We start from the raw sequence: 24,217 nt of genomic DNA, 5'->3' as shown, positions 1-24,217 counted from the left end.
GCTTGGAAAGTTCATATTCTATTGATCCTTGAAGAAAATGATCTACTGAAATTTGTAGAAGAAGAAAGGCTGTCTCCTCCAGAAGATGCTGAAACTGTTCAAGAAAGATTCCCTCAAAGCTAGAAGGATCATAATTGAGTTCGTCAAGAATCATCTTGTCACTGTCATATCAAAGTTTGTATCTGCCAAAGAAATGATCAAACACTTGGAAGGGATGTATGAAGTCAACAATCTCAGAGGGGCTCTTGCCCTAAGACAGCAATTTCTTCACATGAAAATGAAAGAAGAAGACTCAATCATAGCCTACTTCATGAAGATCAATGAACTAAAGGACAAGCTAAGCACTCTTGATTGCCAAATCTCAGATAAAGACCTTGTTATGATTGCATTAAATGGCCTACCTGATGAATGGGAACCATTCATTCGTAGCATTGGTGGAAGAGCCGATCGTCCCAACTTTGAACGTCTTCAATCTGATTGCATCGAAGAGGAATCTCGAATTGAGGTAAGAGGAAAACTCAAGAACTCTCTCAAAGATAATCATGTTCTCTTATCTAAATCTAGGAAAGGTGGTCATTGGAAGAAAGAGAAGAGAAGCAAAGATTTTAGATCCTCCTCCTATGATCCAAGGAAAAAGTCAAGAGATTCCTCCCACATTCGTTGCTTCAGATGTGACAAATATGGTCACTATGCTAGAGATTGTCAGAATGACCCAAAGGAAAGGGAAGCCAACTTAAATGAAGTTGCCGAACAAAGTGAAGACTACCTTCTTATCTCTGCTCTTTCCAGCAATGTTCCTACGGACAGCAATACGTGGATACTTGACAGTGGTCCCTCCAGACACATCTCAGGATTTCGTGAGCATCTCTCAGATCTGATTCAAAAAGACACCAATCTTCATGTAGTAATCGGTGATGATGCTCGATACTCGGTAAAAGGTTCTAGCACTACCTCTTTAAAACTAGATTCTGATATTTCCTTACAACTCTGTGATATTCTCTTTGTACCGGGTATTAAAAGAAATCTTATTTCCATTTCGGCTTTAGAAGATAAGGGTTTGCAAATAGCATTTTCTGAAGGGAAAGTACTCGCTTGGCCTAAGAAATCTAACTTCAAATCTGCTCGTATTATTGGAAATAGATGTGATAGTTTATATAAGCTTGCAGCTAATCCAATTCAAGCTCTCATTCATGAGACCCCTGAATCATGCGAGCTATGGCATAGAAGATTGGGTCATCTTCACTTTCAAGCTCTTCCCACTCTCGGTAAAATGGTCAAAGGTATGCCTAACCTCAGTTTATCTCATGATGATACTTGTAAAGGTTGTGCAATGGGTAAGAATGTAAAGAATCCCTTTCATAAAAGCGATAGTAGGGCTAAAGAAATGTTAGAACTTATTCATTCAGATTTATGTGGTCCCATGTCTGTAGCATCTCCTAGCGGTTTCCTATATTATGTTATCTTCATAGATGATTTCTCTAGGAAAACATGGATCTATTTTCTTAAAACTAAAGAGTCTGAAGAAGTCCTAAACAGATTTAAAGAATTCAAAGCCTTAGTTGAAAATACTACAGGAAATCAAATTAAATGTTTGAGGTCTGACAATGGAGATGAATACACCTCAGGTAGCTTCTATGACTTTTGTGTTAAAGAAGGAATTAAGAGGGAGTTCTGTGTTCCCTACAACCCTCAGCAAAATGGAGTTGCTGAAAGAAAGAACAGGACCATTGTTGAAGCTGCAAGAGCCATGATACATGATCAGGACTTGCAACCTTTTCTATGGGCAGAAGCATCCAAAACCGCAGTTTATATTCAGAATAGATGTCCTCATCGAGTCCTAAAGGATGTGACACCTGAAGAAGCCTTTTCTGGAATCAAACCAGACACTAGTCACCTAAGAATATTCGGAAGCCCTGTGTATGTTCATGTGCCTAAAGAAAAACGAACCAAGCTAGATCCATCTGGAAAGAAAGGCATCCTAGTAGGATACAGCGAATCTTCCAAAGCCTTCAGGATCTACATTTCAGGTCAAAGGTATGTTGAGTTAAGTAGAGATGTAACTTTTGAAGAAGATATTGCTTTCAAAAGATCTAAAGGTTCATTAACCAACTACAATGATATGATGATGGAAAATCAAGATTCAATTGTTGATGCTAACCCTGAGTTACAGGAGGAGTCTACTGATCTTCCAAATCAGGAAGTTTAGAATGACTCATCAAAACCCATGCAATCTACCGATATTCCTCAGCATATTGTGGTCTGCAAGAAGAGACCACTTTGGGTTAGAAATACAATTCAAGATGCTGAAGGGTTTGCTGCTCCCAGAGGAACCTTCAGAAATAGCAAGTGTGTTCAAAATCACGCCAACTACATTTCTGTGATGTGCAATATAATTGAGTCTAAACCCCACAATATCGGAGAAGCTATGTTCCATCATGCTTGGAAATTAGCCATGGATGAAGAGTATGGGTCTATCATCAAGAATGATGTCTAGGACATTGTACCCAGACCCAAAGGTAAGTCTGTCGTTTCTTCTAAATGGTTGTATAAAATTAAACATAATGCTGATGGTAGTATTGAAAAATATAAAGCTAGATTTGTAGCACGTGGTTTTTCTCAAAAGGAAGGAATAGATTATGAAGAAACCTTTGCCCCTGTTGCTAGATATACCTCTATTAGGTCTATAATAGCTATTGCTGCAACCAAAGGTTGGGAGCTGCATCAAATGGACGTTAAGACAGCCTTCCTTAATGGTGTCATTGAGGAGGAAGTCTATATTGAGCAACCAAAAGGTTATGTAATCCATAAAAGAGATTCTCATGTTTGCAGGTTGAAGAAAGCCTTATATGGGCTCAAACAGGCTCCTCGCGCTTGGTATGAAAGAATTGATAAATACTTACTAAGTTTAGGGTTTTCCAAGAATGATGCTGATGCTAACATTTGCTTGAAAGTTTATAATGATGAGATGCTTATTTTAGTTTTGTATGTAGATGATTTATTTCTCACGGGTGAAAATAAATTAATCATGAGATGTAAAAAGGAATTAGCCTCAGAATTTGAAATGAAGGATTTAGGTCTAATGCATTACTTCCTAGGGTTAGAAGTATGGCAAAGAGCTAATGAAATCTTTCTAAGTCAGGGAAAATACACTATTGATATTTTGAAAAGATTTAGAATGATAGATTGTAAACCTATGCGTACTCCTATGGAATCTAACTTAAAGAAGTTAAGTGTTTTTGCAGCTAACTCTGATTTTGCAGATCCCTCTAAGTACAGGCAGTTGATTGGCTCCCTGATGTACCTAGTCAGTACTAGGCTAGATATTTGTTATGCGGTTAATGCTCTCAGTCAGTTCATGAGCTCACCTAAACATGTTCACTTGGTTGCTGCCAAGCACATTCTAAGATACCTACGTGGCACGATTGGTTATGGGCTGAAGTATTCACTTAATACCCCAATTCTCCTGAAAGGCTACTCAGATTCAAATTGGGCAGGAAGTGTCAAGGACAGGAAAAGCACTTCAGGCATCTGCTTCAATTTGGGCTCCGCAGTAATCTCTTGGGCATGCAGAAAGCAATCTTTGGTAGCATTAAGCACTGCAGAAGCTGAGTACATTGCCGCATCTGTTGCATCTAGAGAAGCAGTGTGGCTTCGTAAGCTCCTTGTTGGATTATTTGGTCAAGCCAATGATCCCACCACCATTCATTGTGATAATCAAAGCTGTATAAAGATGTCAGTAAATCCTGTATTTCATGATCGGTCCAAACATGTGGAAACACACTATCATTACATTCGGGATATGGTGCAAAGAGGTGCCATTCATCTAAAGTACATTAGCACAGATGAACAGATTGCTGACATCCTCACCAAACCTTTATCCATAGTGAAGTTCGAGTACTTCAGAGATAGACTTGGTGTCATGGAAAAAGGAATCCTGATTGAGAGGGAGCTTCAATCTCAGTGACTATGTGTAGCACTTTGAATCATTCCTTGTGTGTGTGCAAGAATGAATTACATCCAATCTATGCTTGTGTGCTAGATGGATAATTGTAATAATGTAAAGACCCACTGGTGTATTACACTTTCTATGCTTGTGTGCTAGAACCATCCTATGCTTGTGAGCTAGGTGGAAGATGTAATTCTATGCTTGTGTGCTAGATCCATTCTATGCTTGTGTGCTAGATGGAACTTAAAGGTTCAGATTATGTATTCTCCTCCTCCCTAGTTAAGAGGGAGTGTTAATTGTAACTAGGGATATAGGGGTTCGGACTGCCTTAAGGCAACATCCGAACCCCATTTTAGGACCGGGTCCTATCCTAGGGTAATGTGACCCTATTCAATGCCACGCTATGCTAAACACACGCCATTTAACATTGGCGCCAAAATCCAAGGAGGCCGACTTACATTTGAAAGAATAAATGATGCATATAAGTAAATTACAATTTGCAAGTCAATAATCAATCAAGTTCGATAATATACAAGGCGATTTAGCTCTGCTGTGTGAAGTTTTAAGAACGGTGCGAACTTAAGGAAGATTGAGAACTTACTCAGCTTGGTGCAAAATTGTCCAAGAGGACATAGTGGATCTTGATGCAAGCCGTTGAAGTATACAAGGAACAGATCTGATATGTGCAGATCAGATTCAAGCTAAGTATTGTACTTATGTTTAGAGGAGAATATATATAATCTGACCTGTGGGTCTTTCATGCTAGGTTTTTCCTCCTTGGAGGTTTTCCCAGGGTATGCTTGTTTGTCTGCTGTTCCATTTCTGATTTATGTTGGCTTATTAAATACTGTAAATCTGAATACAATCTAGGGCACAATTAATCTATGTTGGTTTACTAAAACACTGCAAATCTGATTACAATCTAGGGCACAATTAATCAATGTTGGTTTACTAAAATACTGCAAATCTGATTACAAACTAGGGCATAATCAAATATATGAATCTGATTAACATACCTAGGGTTTAAAATAACATCACATACCTTGTCGAGCAGCAAGCAATGCAGCCTCATTAACAACATTTGCAAGATCAGCACCCACAAATCCTGAGGTGATTGATGCAACCAAGTTGCAAACCATCTCTGGGTCCTCCTCTAGAGGAATTCCACGCAAATAAATAGCCAAGATCTTCCGTCTTCCATCTACATCTGGTTCTCTCACAAATACTCTTCTAGAAAACCGGCCTGGCCTGCACAGGGCTGGATCTAGGGCTTCTGGCCTATTTGTTGCAGCAATAACAAGTACTCCCGTGTCTGACTCAAATCCATCCATCTCTGTCAATAACTGCATATCTCAAATAAAACTTACTAAGATGATGCTTACTCACAACATAAGACACCTAGACAAAAAAGAAAAGTTGGGGACAGCTGGTTGTGTAGCATGTGCTTATTATAGCTGTATAAAAACAAACTTATAAGTTATACCTGATTCAATGTTTGATCACGTTCATCATTAAAACTTCTACCCCTACGCCCTCCAACAGCATCAAGTTCATCAATGAATATGATAGATGGAGCACATTTCCTGGCAACATTGAAAAGATCTCTGATTCTAGCAGCTCCTCTTCCAACAAATAACTCCACAAATTCACTAGCAGATGTAGCAAAGAAAGGTACTTCAGCCTCTCCAGCCACTGCACGTGCTAAAAGTGTTTTGCCTGTTCCTGGAGGTCCTATAAGAAGAACACCCTTTGATAGCTTTGCTCCCAGTGTACTGAACTTTATGTTACCTTGCAGGCATGAAACAATCTGGAAGATGGAAATGTATTGTAAAACAAGAATAAGAACCACCTTGAAGTGAACCATAAATCACAAATGCATTTTTTAACTTCTGCACACTCATTTACTTTTAATTGATGCTTGAATGTCCCTAAAATGGAAACACTGAAAACAGAACTATGATACTGAAAGTATTATGACAAATAGTTTAGTAACCTCAAGCTATTCAGAAAACCAATTTTAGTAAGTACTATAGTTTTAATGATTATATATAACTTGTATTAATGTCCATTAGCAAGAAGTAAAGGAGGTAATGGAATAACTGCAGCTCAAAAACTTGCTTTAACACAAAAAAGAAAATAATTATTTACTGTCAACAACTGACTGGAGTAGGTCAGTGGGACTTGAAAACAGATCCATCTAAAACAGATGAGTTCATATCCAACATGTCCATATACAAACAGATTCTGTGGCCCAATCCTACTATTTTCTTTTGGCTCATTAATATCCACGAAATGAACATGCCCTCTAAAAGAAAGAAAGGAACAAATTATGAGATAATTGAAAGTAGTGTACTTAAGGCAAGGGTGTTAGCGGGACTTGTGTATCAGGTTTCATAAGATGTGGTCAGTACATTATGTAATTTTTTCAGGGGCAAAACAACCTATTAATCAAGACCAGAAATTTGGATATGTCAAGGCCTTGTCTTGGATCACTATGATTATGAATGACTAAAATTGCAAACTTTATGTATAAAAGTGATAAACCATAGATGAAGTTACTTTTATTCTGGAAAGATAAAACAATATATTGAACACATATGAGAAAGATTACTTATATGGAATCATGGATGCCTTTATGTCTTAAAGTGGTTAAACTTAAAAGGTTTCATTTTAAGATATTAAAATTTAATGATTAAAAAGTCTGTACATTTGGACGTTTTTCTTTTCAGGCATAACATATTTGTCGGTAGGATACCTTGTGATAGCCATATGGCACCCCCAGCAGTTGAAATAAGCAAGCATAAAAGACTGACTTTCAGAACCAAAGAAATAACTAGTTTTCTCAGCATGTTTAGAATGGCAGCAATAAAATAAAATCTTGAAATTACAGATTCTTATCCTTGACTACTCTTTCCTTTAACATATTATTCACTATGCCTTCTAAATTTAATAATTACGAGCTAGTTTGCAGATAGGAGTAATTTTATGAGTGCAGAATCTGCTTACCATCATCTGAAAATTTAAAAAAATTGGACTTCAAGAGCTCACAAAGCAAGAATGTCAACTCTTAATAAACCTGTAATACAACCTTTCACAGTTTATTCTCCATGGTAGTCTCAGCCCCCAAAATGGTATTGAATAGAATTTAGTCAATGGAAAGAGGTTGAAATTATACGACTGGTAGGTGGGCTCATAATAAGGAAATTAGGATTGATCATTCTTGCTCTAAAGGGAAATATTATTTGACTTGATCAACTCATTTAGAATTATTTGGCTGAAATATGCACCTTATTTGAAACTCCCATTCTTGCTTCCATCTTAAGTTGCTTTGAAGGGATTGCATATATGAAACTGTTTGATAAAATTAAAAAAATTAATACAAAATCCCTATTTTGGAAAACTTCCAATTCAAATGTTTTTTAAGTTTCAGCTTGATTTTTGCCCCATTTGGTACTGCTTCAAAGATTCTCATAGTTACTCCACTAGTTGATAATAATGACTAAGTGGAAAATTATTCCAAATTTCTAATTTTCTCAAAGTTGGAGTTAAGAGCTACCTTTATGGAGAAGCAACAACAGCAAGTGATGCTTAAGATCTTGAAAGGATCTCTACATAAGCACATTAAATACTCATTCACCATATTAATTCCCACAAGCAGCATAAGATGGCTATCAATGTCAATTAATCTAAGGGTACAAATGCCAAGAACATGAACAAGTAGACTTCATACAGCGCTGAGATGCAAGAAACTATTAAACTATTGCAATCCCAAATCAGGTACCCACAACAAGTAGCCAACTTAAGCAGCCATACAAACCAAACAAAAGCATATTTTTATTTCTCAAATAAAATTACAACTTGCTCTTAGACATATATATAATATTTCAGTCCAAAATTCAACATGCAACTGATCAGCCTTATTGAAAACTGGGCTTGCAGGCCTCATTGTTTGCTCCTGATTTTATTCAAAGGGGCAGTCACAAGACTCCAAACAACCCAGCCATCCTCTGTCATACAACTCACTGCAGAAAATTGAGTCCACTTATAAAATCATTTCCCCTGGCCCTTTTTATTCTATTCTTTACCAGGCAACAATCTGGAATCCCTTCTTTTGAGACAAGGTTGGACTCACTAAATAGCCTATCTCAAAATTTTAGCTCTACCTTCCAATCTTTTCCTAAAAGACCTAGCTCTGGCACTATAATTGGGAGGGTGTGAAAAGGCCACGTAATTGTTGAGCTTAAAGATGAACCTGTAAATCAGGATCCAAACTCTGAAGAAGAAAATTTGCCAACTACGTGTATGTCTTTGCCATTGCCAAGAGAATCTTCCCTCAAATTCTAAAAGTGATATTTCATTTTATAGAGTAAGATGGTTGGAAAGATGTTACAAATCTGCATAAGGTCAGATAGCTTCCAATATGCTTTTCAACCATCTGAAACCAAAGAAAAGAGCCTTCCTTAGAGTACAAGCATAGAAATTACTTTGGTCATTACAACAATCATTACCAAGAGAATTTTGACAGTCTCTGTCATAACGTTGTATGTGTAAAGTAGTCTATAGATAAGACAAGCAATAGACTAGTGAAGATATCTTAAATGCATCTATTAAAAAGTCCGAGAGATATCTATTTGGAGCAATTTTGAAAATATTATGTTTATTGTTAAATATTACTATTTTGACATGCAAATTGCTGTCAGATTAAGGTAAAAGGTAAGATTTTTTGTTAACACACTCACACCATCACACTCCACCCCTTGCTGCCATTGTAGAATGCCTCTCAGCCTTTATTATATAAGAGTTTACAATTCCATAGTGAAAATAATATCCATGTACAGCATATAAGAAATGATTGTAGTAGTGTTCAAGAAGCTATAGAACAGTCTTTGAACATGCTCCACTCAGTTGGAGATAGTGTATAGACTATAGATAAGGTGAAATTTTTTGATAATAAGTGAACTGAGTTAGAAGCTACTTTAGATTGGCTTGAAAATGCTTCAAAGAAAAACAACAGAAAGAAAAGGAAAAGAAACAAAAGCATCTTCTTCAAAACCATTAACTTTCTCTTCTTTGAGAAGTTTACAGATTGATCCTTCTTTCAACCAAAAAGGAGAATGACATCACAACCACCTCTCACATTAATGAAGGCACTGTCCTGCCTTAATATCTAGACATCGATGATGACTTGATCCTTTTTCCAACATTCAAGCCTAGGCTAACACCTTCTTAGCCATAGGAACAGCAGCAAGTCTTTTGAATGTTCGAAAAGAACAACCATGCTTGCTTGTCAATACCTATGGGGTATAACTTTACAATTGTAGAATCACTTAACTACACTTGTCCAAAACTAGGAGGTCTTTACTCAACCAAGGCCCTTGCAAGCCTTATTAAACAAGCTACTGAGTGAATTTTGCCTCCATAAACGATAAAGAGCTGAGGCTAATAAGTAGTTGTCATATGAAATTGTGTGATCTTGGTTATTTTGCAGAATTTGCAGGACAATTTAGAAAATTAGCCTATGAGGAGAAATTTGCAGACAATGCTATTACAAAAATGAATTTTTTAGAAACACTTCCATATGATATTTGCAGCGAAGTTGTATATTTGCTGGAATATAAGCATACTACTATTCCCCAGTGTGTTCTTACAGATCTAATTGATTTTTCACACCAACAGATCTTGAAATTCATTGTTGAAAACAGGTCAATGCACTAAGCATCAAGCTGCCCCCTTAGCAACCATATTCCCTAAAACCAAATCTTATGGTTGTTGCCAATTGTTTCCAAACCCAAGCACTGCCATAAGAAGCACCATCTAGCATTCCACATCCCCAGTCCAAATATTTCATCTGTTATATTTGTAATAAACCTAATCATATAGCACCACAATGAAAGCCAAGTGGGTACATGTAAGAGAATACTTATTAGTTTACAATATTGCATTGCAAAACGCTACAAAATATTATCAACATACTTTCCCTAATTTAATAAAAAAAAATTGTTAACCCGATCCCTATAGATTTCCATACCCAAAATATACTTCATGGCCCCTAAATCTTTTATATCAAAGGTGCCAAATAGCTGATTTTTAGGCGGCATAGGCTTCCCCTTGTCACTCCCAATAAATAAAATATCATCTACATACAAGACAATGATTAGTAACTTGATCATCAATTCATTTAAAATACAAAATGATCATTTCAATCGTAACACTATAATGCGACTGCATCAAATTTCTATACCACATACACAAAGACTACTTCAATCCATTTAAGGACTGCTTTAATTTGCAAACTGAATACTCCTTCCCCTTGACCACAAAATTGACGAATTGCTTTATATAGTAAAACTCCTCTACAAGATCCCCATGCAAAAATGTAATTTTCACATCTATTTACTCTACCTCTAAGTCCTAAGTAGTAGCAATAGATAAAAAGAATCTAATGGAAGTAAACTTAGTCACAAAAAAAAATATCTCGCTAAAATCCACTCCCTCTACTTGGGAGTAACCTTTAGTCACCAATCAATCCTTGTACTACTCCAACTTACAATCTGCTTTGAATTTCTTTTTGAATACCCACTGGCAACTAATGCGCTTCCTCCCCTTGGGCAGCTCAACTAAATCCCCAATCTCACATCTATTTGAGGCCTTCATTTCATCTTTCATGGCCACAAAGACTCTTGCCCCTCGAAAGATAAGGCTTCATTCATGGACCTAGATTCATTGTCAATATATGATAATGCAAGAATACTTCTTTCATGGACCTAATACATGACAATGCAAAGATACAATGGAAATCAAATGGGTTATATATTTCAATAGGTTTCCATTGGCTAAAGGACCTTCTCAAAGGTGTAATAAGAAGCTCCTATTGTTTTTCATTCAAACTCTCCTCTAGACCACCTTCTTCCTCTACATACCCATATTCTTGTTGTTCCACGCATACATCTTCCTTTTCTTCATTTTTAGTTTCAAGATGCACAAACATCTTCAATTTTTCCCAAGGTTATTCAACATCTAAAAATACTGTAAGCAAACTGGAAACCACCTCCTTAGAATAAACCATTTCCAATGCTATAGGATCCTGTTGATGTGTTGCTTAGGCACATGCGAACACAGAATAAAATACCATAAGTATCTTATCCTCTCTTGAACAAAATCTCTTGGATGTTGAAGATATAGCTTAAGGATCACCCAAAAAGACTCCAAGGTTCATATATGTAGGATCACTACGTGTGGATAAGCTTAGTTGGCTGTTGTGATTGTTGTTTCATCAAGGGGCATTTATGGTTCGAAAAGATTTCATCAAGTGATTGGCAGATGATATGCAATGAAGTTTCTTCCTAAGACTATTAAATGATTATAAAAAAAAATGGCAAAAGATGAGGGTTTAGAGGAATTCTAAGTTATTCTAAAATGAATGAATGAAGAAATGATACAAGTAAAACTCAACTAGTCATAGCTTGGCCATACACAAACAACTCCACTAGAACTAGTGCAATCTTCTAAGGATGTTTGAATATTTTCAAATCACTACTAACCATAGATACCATCTAAGGATGTTTGAAGATTTTCAAATCACTACTAACCATAGACACCATCAATTGAATGCATATCAATGATTAAGCAATAATCGAACTTAACACTTTCAAATGTTCCAGTTGACCACACAAGGCTCGCTTACAATCAGCAAGAAAGCTAGTGGTATGGATAACGAGCTTCACAATATATCAAATGCAACATTCCATCATGTAATCTAATGCTTAAACTATCATCAAAAGATTGGCTTGAGAAAATAAAAAGAACCATGCAACAAGCTTCAAGGATTGAGCAAAAGCACCATAACTTCAATGTTTCATTAATCCAATAGCCAAACAACAACAATTCTTCAAGTCTTTCTCTTGCCAATACTCTAACACTATTACTCTCTCTTCTACTCTATTATTATTACTAACATCATTAACATTGCTATTAACCTTTTCAAATGAAATGAGTGGAGCTTATATAGGACTCTCGAATACAATGAAGGGTCGAGATCAAATGAAGATCAAGGGCCAAGATCTTGCCACCTAAACCCTAATTAAGGTTTAATACAAATGAAAACCCTATCAAGATAATCATCATCATGAATCAACCAATAAGAAGACAACATGTGCTGACACGAAAATCGAGGAAGAATCTTCCAATAGGGAAATGAAATGCCAAGTAGAATCATATCAAACTTTCTTCTAGAATTTTGTTTCCTTTCTCCTTCTCCTTTCTGGCATATTCAATGAATCTGGACGTCATGCTTTCCACTTCAGAAATTGGAATTTCAGGTAGATTTTTCATACATTCTTCTAGGTGGATTAATTCATCAAAGGCTGTAAGAAGTGTGACCTCCCATCCATGCTCAAGTTCTTTTGTCTTATCAATAAGGAACATAGTGGCATGCATAAGATCTAACTGTTTTTCTGTGATCGGTCCACCTTCCCCTTGAAAAATAACTTTTATCCTGCCCTCCAATTCATGAATGTCCACATCTGTTTCAATTTCCGCCCTTTTGTCAAGAATGATGCATATCACCTCAATTATCTTGTCATGAATAGGATGAACGGTATCTTCAACTTGATTACATCTGTTACTCACAACTTCAAAAAGGAGTTTCTTCATTTGAAGGAAGATCAACCACTGTAACAGATTAGGAGTTGATTCTTTTCTAATTACCCCTTCTTGTGCCAGTATTTGTCTAGGTGCTTTCCTTATTGCTTGCAATACTAGAATGGTGATGTCCTTAGCATGAGTGAAGGCATCAACAGTCACCATGAGGTTATGAACTATCTCAAGAATTCGAATGGCTCTACCAAGTATTTTCATCATATTTCTTACAAATTCATTAGCCATTGTGAAGGATTTGCTAATCCATGCCTCTAGAAGTTGTATTGAGTTCCTCATTTTCTCCATATGATCAACTGACTCTGTGGGAAGCAAGGGAGGTGATGTGGCTGCCGGACTTTGATGTGTCAATGGTTGCTGAAATTGTTGAACTGAAATTGTTGAACATAGTGCATTCACCTCCTTTTCTAACCTTTTGTTCTTCTCTATTTCGGCCTTTAGTTTGTCATTGCCGCCTTCACTGAGTCGGTTGCTTCCTCCATGGCTTGCTCAGAAGTGAGTGGACCTAAGTCAAATGTCTCCAAATCATATTCTTTTGCCATAATCTCATCTTTATATTTATCTACCGTTGGAGTAGGCAATCTGTATCTTTCTGGAGCCTGCATCATCTCTTATTATTTTAGACATTTTTGGAGCTTTCTTTCTCTCAATGACTTCTTGAGGTCCGCTTAGAAGACTTTCTAAATCAAATGCTTGTTCTTCTTCTTCCTCTATTACTTCTTTGGTAAGCCTTTCTTTGAGCCATTCAGGAATAGAAGATCTTCCTTCTTTTAATTGCACTTCTTCGGGCAATAGTTCATTCCTAGGAGGGGAAGTTACTTCATTATCGTCTCCTTGTTCTTCATCATCACAAATCTGGATATGAAGGGCTAGATTTGATGATTCTTGTGGCATTTTTCCTTATCTTGCCTATCATTCTTCTCATTTTGTATTGTAGACTCTATTGATTCATCTACTTCGTGGACCATGCCTTCATCTATTCTTTGATCTTTGCCTTGATTTTATTTCTCGTGTCTAGAAGAAGCACTAGGAGGCTGATCAGAATTTGTCTTCTGCTTCTTCTTGGATGCTTCTTTCTTTCCTTGTTCATTCTTTCTCTTTGAACCTTTGGAATGAGAGGTGTTTTCACTGAAACTTGCCCTTTCTTCTTCTTTTGTCCTTGTCTCCAAATTGAATGTCATTGTCACATCTTGCTCCTTCAATTTCTGATGTTGAATATCTACCCATAGCCATGTGCAAGTTAAAACTTGACTCATTAATTCCCGCATATTTGTGAATTCCTTTTCATCCCAATCAATCTTTATTTCTTTATCTTCCTTCTCATAGGTAGATTGGATATATCAACCACTATCTTGTGCTTGATCGGCCACTCTATAGATTTTGCATTTCCTGATGAGATCAAGAGTCAGCCGGGAGTGCATCTTCTTCTTTATCTCGAAGTCATCTTGTGCGTTCATCAAAAAATCTTCTACTTGAAACACACGCATATGCTTCCTTCCAGCCATTTCTTCTACATTACCATAGGGATCAAAGTTATCTCTAGAAGGAAATGGTGCAAACAAATAGAGAGATAACTCTGGCTCGGCACTTTCAACTATTTGAAGGGAAGGGCAAACTTCTATTGAATTCCCAAGTGAAATGGAATTAGTGATGACAGCTCCATATTTGTACCTCAAGAATCTGGTACATGCTAACAATTGTCTTGTCACTTCGAGAAGTACTATCCTATCTGTGGGATAACGTGGCAACATATAAGGAGGACATCCTTGGATCCTTATATAGGTGAATTTGGGAAATTGAATAAACCATGCACCATAATGTTTGACAAGTTCTTGTGCCTCCCGAGACAATCTTTGATGGATCCCACCTTGTAGAGTCCTAGTGATGTGCATCGTGAAAGTATCATTGATTGTTCTATAGTGTTGTTTAGGTGGATGGTGCAATATTTCATAAGAATCACAAACCCTTATCTCTCTAGGCCCTCTTCCAACTCGGCCTCTATGTGGTAGCCCCGCATATTCATAACTCCTTGCTAGAGAATATATGATATATGAGCTCATGTGGAATGACTTGATAGGAATGAACCTTCTCAATTGTACATCTAGGCAATTACTAATGATTCTTGCCCAATTAATCATTCCTTTCCCTTGAATAATTATTTGAATGAAAAAGAACATCCATTTGTCAAAACAAAAGGCTTGAGGAGCACCTATAACTCGGCCAAGCAAGGTGATTAAATCCCTAAATTCCTCTTGAAAGTCAATTCAGTGTGGCCCATTAGGTATCTTGTTCAAACGAGGTCTACTCTTTTGCAACCAATCCCTATTGATGATTGATAGGCATGCATTAGGATCATCTTCATAAATCGATATGGCTCCTTCTAAACTTCTATAGATCATGTCCCTCTGTTCTAGTAGGTGGAAGGCTTCACTTATGGCTCTTTTTGATAGGTAGGCAAGAACAGTTCCATCCTCGGCCACAATTGTCCTTGAGTGTGAATCATAGTGCTTGGCGCATTCAATCATCAATTCATGACATCTAACTGCAGGGGGGGAAGCCGGCTGCCTTGATAATACCGCTTTCTATTATCCTCTTGGCTATAGGTGATGGTTTGCCAATGTATGGTGCTTCACGAAACTTCTTCACATTGAAATTCCCAAGATTTGTATCTCCAATGTTGCTCCACAGGGACATGATCTTGGTCTCCAAGTCATCGCTCTTCTGATCTTCTTTAATGAGGGCCTGCCTTGAGGATGATCCGCTTGTCTTAGGCACTGCCATCGTTTACCTATGAGAAATGCTCAAGTTAGGGTCTTGACAAGGTTATAGAAATTAATAACTTTGAGCTTGCAAATCCTTATAAATGAAGATGAAGTACTGATTTAAACAAGTCCTACATTATAATGATTCTAATTGAATGCTTCATAAGACTGACATGCATCCTAACTTGAATGAATTGTGATTTTTTACTGCCTTTAATCAGACCTGATTTTAGTCTTAAAATGCAATCCTTACCTCTGATTTTGATGATTTACTATCAATTGAATGACTGACACTACTTAATGAAATCACTATTCGAAATGCAAGTCTAATGCGTAATACAAATCTGGGCTGTCCAAGGTGAATTCGCTGTGTGATAGGCTTCTTGCTTGAGCAAATTCGCTTCTTCTGATCTTCAAAAGACAGAATTCGCCTTCTCCAAATGACTAACCCTGCAATTAATGGTGAAGTTCGCCCTGTGTACTGATTGAAATTCACTAATGTTTGATGAAGTTCACTGTCTTGCTGTAGTGATTTGGTGATCTGCTGCTTATAGAGGGGAATTGTGCTTTGACTTGATGTTAAAATGATCTTTCAACCTCTCTTATATATGCGACTTAGGGTAGAGGTGTGTCTTTTGGGATACAAGGCCGACTTGGTTTAATGTAAAATGTAAATTGTCTTTCTTGATGCTGGCCGACTTGATAGATCATACTCTCCCTTCTTAGCAATTCAAATTTTTTGAATTAGTTTAGGTGCCTAAAATGCTTGTCTTGTTGAATTTTGCTTTAGGTCTCTTGTGAGGTACATATAATTCGCTTGAGGTGGTGATTTTGCTCTATGTCCTTTCCAAGGACAGGACCTATAATGCCATTCGCTCTTTGTCCTTTGGAAGGACAAGTCCTATATCAAAAATTCGCCCTTTGTCCTTCGGAAGGACAGGACCTAAATGAAGTTTTCGCTCTATTTCTTGACAAGGACAGGACCTATATCAAATAATTCGCTTGATGACCTTTGGGAGGTATGTCATCTTCAAATCAGCTCGCTTTATGTCCTTTGGAAGGACACAGTCAAGGCAGGTGTTTTGCTCCATGTCCTTTCCAAGGACAGGCCCTATATGATATTTTTGCTCTATGTCCTTGACAAGGACAAGACTTATATGATAATTTCACTTTATGTCCTTGACAAGGAGGACAGTTTCAAATGATGAAGTTCGCTCTTTGACCATGGTAAGGACAAGGCATGATTCTAAACAAAGTTCGCTTGAAGACATATTCAAGTTCGCTCTAGACCATCAGCAGGGACAAGGCATGTAGTTCGCTCTAGACCCTCAGCAAGGACAAGGCAAATAGTTCGCTCTGGACCCTCAGCAAGGACAAGGCAAATAGTTTAATTTCGCTCCACGTCCTTTGGAAGGACAAGACCTATATGACAATTTTCGCTCCAAGACCTTTCTAAGGAAAAGCTTTAAAATGGAATTCGCTCTATGACCTTAAGAAGGACAGGCCCTATAATAAAACTCACTTCATGCTCTCTCCAAGGACAAGGTCTAAAAGATTCATTCCAAGTTGATGCAAGATACATGGTTAAGTGAAGAAGTTCGCTCAATGTCCTTGATGAGAATTTCGCTCCAAGACCTTGGTAAGGACAAGACTCAAAATATAATTTGCTCACCGTCCTTTGGAAGGACAAGGTCAAGGTATATAAAAATCGCTCTTGGCAAAGACAAGACTTACTAGTTCACCCTAGGATCTATACAAGGGCATGTCTTGAAACTCACCACTTCCTTTTACCTCATCGATTTGAGTCTTAAGTTTTCCAATTTCTCCACATGAAAGCATCATCAATTCGGCCCCTAAGAACACCTCTAGAGGAAATTCGCTTTGTGACCTTCGGAAGGACGAGACCTAAACCAAAATCTCGCTCTAGGGCCTGAGCAAGGTACAGGTCAAGGCATTTAAGCAAATTTCAGTCCAATGACGTTTTTTTGATGAAAGCTTTGTTCTCAAATTGGGGCAATGTAGACAACCTTATGGATGACTCTTCACTTGACTCTTTGCTTAGCTTATTGAATCGTGAGTCCTTCATCTACTAATCAATTCTTTGCAATGCTTGATAATCCATTCTACTCCACTCACTAGAAAAGAGCATAGAGAGAGAGACCTAGAGAGGGCAAAACCTAAAAAAAAGGGGGGGGGTGGTCCCCATCTTGATGGGGCGATGTGTGATATGGTCACAACAGATCCCAATGCTTATATCCTTTTATATTCTTGCCATAACCCACAACAACACACTTGTTAGCCTTGAAATCCAACTTAGATAGTTTCTCTTTGGGACAATGAACATAAGCCTCACTACCATATAGTTCCCATGGGGATGTGTCCCCAGCCTTGGTATCCCCGTTACCGTATCGGGGACGCGAGGACATTTTTTGCCCGTACCTTGAGCGTCTCCTATCCATTTCTTGCAAAGGGGACATTTCTTGCACTGGGAGGGGATGTTTATGGTTAGCACTCACTCTAAGATACCAAATTCTTGTTGTAGCCCTCAGAATCAGAGCTGAGTGCGATTTTGGGCCGATAAGAGCCGGGTTCGCCCTCAGGTGCGTCCCGAGCGATCGGATTCCCTGTGGGTCTGGTTGAGTCATACCCACAAGGAACCCGACCCCTTGGGGCGCACCCAAGACGAACCTGGGGACAAACCTAGATGTATCCGAGGGAATGCAAGCCCGTAAAACCCTAATTCCGCCCTAAAGCTGCCATTATTTTCTCTAAGGCTATACATTCATTCTTCTCATTTTATTTGCATCTTTCAATTTTTTTCTCTCCAAGCAAGTTTTGAAGGTGATTGCATTTTTCTTCGAAGGTGAGGGCTATGGAGGTGTGAGACACACATCAAAGGCATAGGAATCATTGGAGAAGGAAGATTTAGCCACCAAAGGTGAGTGAATCTTCATTTTTTTCAAGTTTTTTCAAATTATTTTTAAAGAGGTTTTGAATATTTTTTGACACTTTGTATGCATAATATTGGGTTATAACGCCGAATTTTTTTCAAGAATGTTGAGTTTTCCATTTTTTATTTTAGGCTTATTGTTCATACATAATGGCTTAGGTTGGAAGTGCAAGTGCGCAAGTGCAAGTGCAAGTTCTAGTTCAGTTGCCCAAGCTTGAACTCAAGAGAACCCTTTTAAAATTGATGTCAATTCGCCACTTTGGCATTATACAACAATGATCAAGCAAGTGTCTAGTAGAGGGAGTTTTCTTTGGCAGTGTAACCATTGTGGCATGGAGTATACCAACTCATACTATCGAGTGAAAGGTCATCTTTGCTTAATTTGTGGATGTGGAATAAAATTTTATAAAGGGTCAAATGGCAAAAGGTTGCCAATAGTTATGGAATATATTACAGAACAAGGGAAAGCCGACAGGAGAAGCAGCAAACCAAAGCTTGATCATCCTCTTGCCAAGGCAAGCTCGAAGAGGCCTTCTAGTAGTAGTGGCTCCATAAGATCGGCTGGCCCACATCCTTTCATGCGAATGCCACCACCTTCTAAACTAGAGAATGTTGTGGTTACACGAAAAAAAAGCCCATTAGATACTGCCTTCAAAAATGAAATAAGAAAGGTTGCAGATCAGAGCATTGCTCATTTTATTTATGGCAATGGGCTTCCTTTCAACATTGTCAAATCACCTTATTTTTGGGACATGATGCATACCCTTTGCAATATACCTAATTGTGTTTATCCCAATTATGAAAAGGTGCGAACCACCTTATTGGCAATGGAAAAAGCATCCGTAGAGACACAATTGAAAGTCATCAAAGATACATGGCCGGAAACAGGTGTGTCCATCATTTCTGATGGATGGAAAGATTGTAAAAATGGGCCATTAATCAATGTTATAGCAATGTGCCCCAAAGGAGCAATGTTTTTGAAAGTGGTAGATTGTGAGGGGCAAGTGAAAGATGCAAGTTTCATTGCCAATATCCTCATAGAATCCATTGACATGGTGGGGCCTAAAAAAGTTGTCCAAGTCATAACGGACAATGCTAAAAATTCTAGGCCAGCTGGGACTATAGTGGAGGCTACAAATGGTCACCTTTTTGGACACCATGTCCAGTCCACTCACTCGATTTAATCATGCAAAAGATTGGCACACAAATTGATTGGGTGAAACAAGTATACACTAAGGGCGAGGATATTCAAATGTTTGTGAATAATTATCATTTGTCACAAGCCATATTCAGGACAAGTTGGAGTTGTTAATGGTAATTTAAATTTTATTTTTTTATTTTTTATATTTGATATATGACGTGTATTTTTTTATGCCGTGTTAGGTTGCCGAAACATGATTTGCATCTCACACGCTCGTCTTAAGACGACTTGTGAAGGTGTGAGTGGCCTTGAGTGGTATGGTAAGAGCATTGATCCTTGATGATGAATAGTGGGATCATGTGGAATATGTTTTGAGTTTTACCGAGCTCATCATGAGCATGTGAAATTTATGATGGCCTGGATTGCATGGTGGAGAAAAAAAGAGAAATAATACAGAAAAAGGAAAATGGCCCAATGGGAACATTTTTCAAAGTTGTGCAACAAATTGTTGTTGATGTTGGAACAAGATGACCACCCCCTTACATCTTTTAGCATTTGCTTTGATGCCAAAGTTTTATAGCATAGAGATGCTTGCATTGCCAAGGAGGGTGCCACAATATACAGATGCGGAGGTTGCTACTGCCTATAGGGCTGCATTTAAAAAGACATATTCAAATGAGGAGACTAGAAATATTGCCTTGAGGGAGTTTGGCCTATTTGTATCTACAAAATATCATGATGCTATAGCTCTTCAAGCTAGACATGGGATGGATGTTGATGAGGGGTGGTATGTTGTGATGTCCCCAAACTAAACCTCATAAAATACTGTTGATATTGAGAAAGCTCCTTGCATTATCTTTATAATAAGTTGATGCACATGAAACCAAATAGTTTGATGAGGATGTACTGAGAATGATCAAGATTATTAAATGATGAATGTGAAGCAGCTGATAGAAGAAGGAAGAGATCTCTACTCTTTGTCCAAACATGAAACATATATGCTACACTCTAAGCATGACAAACTCCTTTTGGAAATAAGTGACGCTCGATTCATCCATAAAGAATATTTACCAAGTGTCATATGGACCGATTTTATTATTGACAGAAAAAGGATTTAATTAATAAAGACATTATACAAATCGTAGTAGGCAAGCTATATGAGGAATAGTGATACCTTCTAAGGGACCCCGATCCATCACACAAAAGATACGCTACACAAGAATATTGTTTTAAGAAGGCCATCAATTAATAATCTAAATGGTACAGAAGCTTGATATAATTATCTGGATTATAACGATGGGTAATTAACATGAGGTGATACGATTAACACAAGTAAAAGATGGTTGGTGATAAGATGTGTCTCCTTGGCATCGTGCCTTATCATTCCACAAATGAGGTATAAGAAGGCATTGAATTCATTCCAAGGGGGGTATGGAAGATTGTTGGGGATATAACTCTTATCCATATCTGGTACACGGAAGGGAGTTCATTTGTGGCACTTGAAGAAGCAGAATAGACAGGAAAATGCAGCGATCCCTATGAGGAAGAAGACACCACACATAATAATTAATATACTTGCCGGCTAGACATTAACGGCGCCCTCCATTCATAGTGAAGCTGCGATGGGTACAGAAGTAAGTATATTGGACGTAAAATGCGTGGAGTTTTGTATTCCCGATATCAAGCAAGGGGGAAATTAGGAGAATGTCGTAGAAGACAATATCTTTATTTTTATCCAGTCGAGATCATTCCTATTGGGAAAAATGTCATAGGCACACTATCGGGAGCCTTAGGAAATCAATTACCAATCTAGGGACAACCTCGTCAAGTTGCAAGCATATAATTCCTCCTAAGCGCTCAATGTTCGCTTGAGGCATTCAGTGGCTTCCGTGTATATTGAAGCGCACCAATTCAAGGATTCATGTGGCTCCTCTGACTGTCAGAGTGAGGTATATGTATTGAACGAAGCCTCTATTCTTTGCCGTGAAACAGAGCATATGAACATATTGAAGGATTATTGTGATGGGAACTGATTATATGGGCCGGGTCTACTTCTGAGACGAGCGATTATGACTGAAGAGGCAATACTTCCGGGTATGAGAGGAAGGAACTATTGAACGTTCAGAATGAATGTTGCAGTGATATCCCTTCTAGCATAACAGTCTCTGTATGAAGAAGTCTGTGTAAAATCATTTCTTTGAGGGTACTTTTCCATGGCTATTCCAGATGCAGTGCTCATTCACATTTGGCATAAATCGATTGCCTATACTTATAGACAATAACTAGGAAGAACACCACCATCGTTGCATATTTCTAAAGACAATCAAATATATACACCAAAGGCCATTAATAAGTAGATTGCTGGTTGGATAAGAAGAGTATGAGAAGGTGGATTGTAGATTTGGATGAGAAGAGTGTGAGACAAATATATCAGAAATATATACCAAGACAGATATATATAAAATGATTATAACAGATCTAGAAAGGACATTCGAAGAGTTTATAGCAGATTATTGAGAAAGAAGACTTATAATCATTACATAGTTTTTGAAGATCAAGTTGAAAGGAAGAACTATAACATAAGTTGTGAAGAATATATTTTATTATGACTCTAATCCGAAGGCCTGGTTGAGCAGCAGCTCTGTACAACATTGAGATATATGTATCTCAAGTATACAGACCAGAAAAGTTATCAAGATAAGTCTGCATACACTCCAACCTTCGTCTATTGTCACATAAGAAACTTGAATATAATGCAGGTGGGACAAGGAATTGGGATCTAGCCCCTGAGTGTGCTGATTTAGATGCTATAGTTGCACAGCTTGCCCAACTCTCTATAGATGAGGCAGTTGTGGAACTTGACAGAGACGTAGCTAGTGGGAGTGGCATTCCAATGGATTGTGGTTCAAATGATGTTGAATTTGAACCAAATGATGACCTTGGGCTTGGGTTTGATGCTTCAGATGAAGATGAATATGGAGATTAAATCCCATATGGCTTGTAATTTGAATTCTCATTGTGTCATGACATTTTGAGACTTGAAAGTTGAATATTATCATTTTTGCAAATTATGAATATGATATTACATTTACGATATTACGAATATTTATTGGCAATTGTGGATTTATGTAGGGGAAAGTTACATTGTATGGATTGTATCATTGAAATAATGGGAGTGACAATTAATATTTTATAATTTTATTGTTTGAACATATATATGATATACATATATATACAGACATACCCCTACCCAAGGGAAAAAAATTGTCGTACCTGCACAATTTTGTACCCAATTTTGTATCTATACTTGTGCTCAAATCGGTAACTTAGCACTCACTTAAAAGGTTGAAGAAAAGGAATAAAGCAATGACTAAGGATTAGAGGTAAAGAATTTGAAGTTGGTCTATGCAATGAATAGGGAAAGAAACTTGCCAAGAAAAAGGTAGAAAAAAAAACTGAACATGAAATTCAAATGAATTATGAAAAGAAAAAGCTTGTAAGTCATGAACTAGGTAGGTGGCAAACCCTAGGAAAAATTTGTAGTGTTAAATAAAGAAAAAACTTAGGGGAACTTATAAATCTAGGCTTCATGTAGAAATCAGAACTAGCTGGAAAACTTTGAAGTCCAATGAAACTTGCTAGTGCAATGGAACTTGTTTGCTCAAGATAACATAGATGATGTAGCATTTGATAGCATTTCTGGTTTAGAAAAGGTTGAACATGTAAACACCAAGTCTCAAAAAACAAGAAATTATTGTCTACAAATTTTCATGCTCTAGACTTTTTCAATAGGCAATAGATGGAGATATTTTCTAAAGTTTTATATATCATCCATGATATAAAAACTATTGTCTTTAGTCACAATTGTAATTGATCATCAAAAGCAAGCTGATTAGATGGCAATGGCAATTAAAAATGGTCAGAAGACATTGTTAGTAAAATGTTTGTCGAATCTTATTGCTTTAGTTGTTACTTTATTTCATAGTTATGGATGTTTAATATTTATGTCTATTATGGATGTTTATGACATGTTTATTGACATTGATGAATGAAAGCATTTGAATTTTGGTAAAATGTTTGTCGATTCTCGTGTGAAATCTCAATTCAAGTCCAATGCTATGCATTAATGTCTATGATGAATGCTTTATCATTATTATGATATGCATATATGGAATTTCTCTATATTTTTTAGAATCACCCTATTTTTTTAACAGTCGTCCCCTACTGTCCCCTTGAAAATGGCCCCAAAGTATCCCCATATCGGAAACACGTCCCAACGTCCCCTGTCATCCCCATCCCCAAAACTCCATGGAACATAGGAAATCAATTGTCTTTTATCTATCCATACTTTGTAGGCTGTTTTATCAACTAGAGCAGAGTGGGAGATATGTTTACCAAATCAAAAGCAATGTTTACAATCTCAACCCAAAAACATTGTTCCAATATGCTTCTAGCTCTATTCATCCATTCTACAACTCCATTTTTTTATTAAGTCTTCTATCTAACAAAACCTACATGTCTGCAATAATCATCAAATTCCCTAGAGAAGTACTCACCACCATTATCTTGCCTCAAAATCTTTACTTTCCTATCTATCTATTTCTAAATCAATGCTTTAAAATTGTAAATATATAATACACAGCAGATTTGTACTTCAAAATGCAAATCCAAGTGAACCTTGAAAAGTCATCAATAGAATTTACCAAATTTAAAAGATACTTTGTGTTGTTTGCCAAACACACTGTTCACAAAAGTTAAAATTA

General features: G+C 37.3%; 1 protein-coding gene across 3 annotated transcripts in view; it reads right to left on the bottom strand.

Annotated features, from left to right (window-relative positions):
* Positions 1 to 24,217, bottom strand: part of LOC131051856 (probable inactive ATP-dependent zinc metalloprotease FTSHI 3, chloroplastic) — a 49,335-nt gene that overhangs the window by 10,669 nt on the left and 14,449 nt on the right. For all 3 annotated transcript variants that reach the window (XM_057986457.2, XM_057986459.2, XM_057986458.2), the window contains exons 3-4: positions 5,430 to 5,753; positions 4,989 to 5,289 (exon numbers count right to left, since the gene is read on the bottom strand). In XM_057986457.2, the coding sequence (XP_057842440.2) occupies positions 4,989 to 5,289; positions 5,430 to 5,753 (625 nt within the window). The remainder of the gene's footprint in view (positions 1 to 4,988; positions 5,290 to 5,429; positions 5,754 to 24,217) is intronic.

The sequence above is a fragment of the Cryptomeria japonica genome, chromosome 3 (assembly GCF_030272615.1).
Source record: "Cryptomeria japonica chromosome 3, Sugi_1.0, whole genome shotgun sequence".
Taxonomy (NCBI): Eukaryota; Viridiplantae; Streptophyta; class Pinopsida; order Cupressales; family Cupressaceae; genus Cryptomeria; species Cryptomeria japonica.
This window is presented reverse-complemented; position numbering and strand designations above follow the sequence as displayed.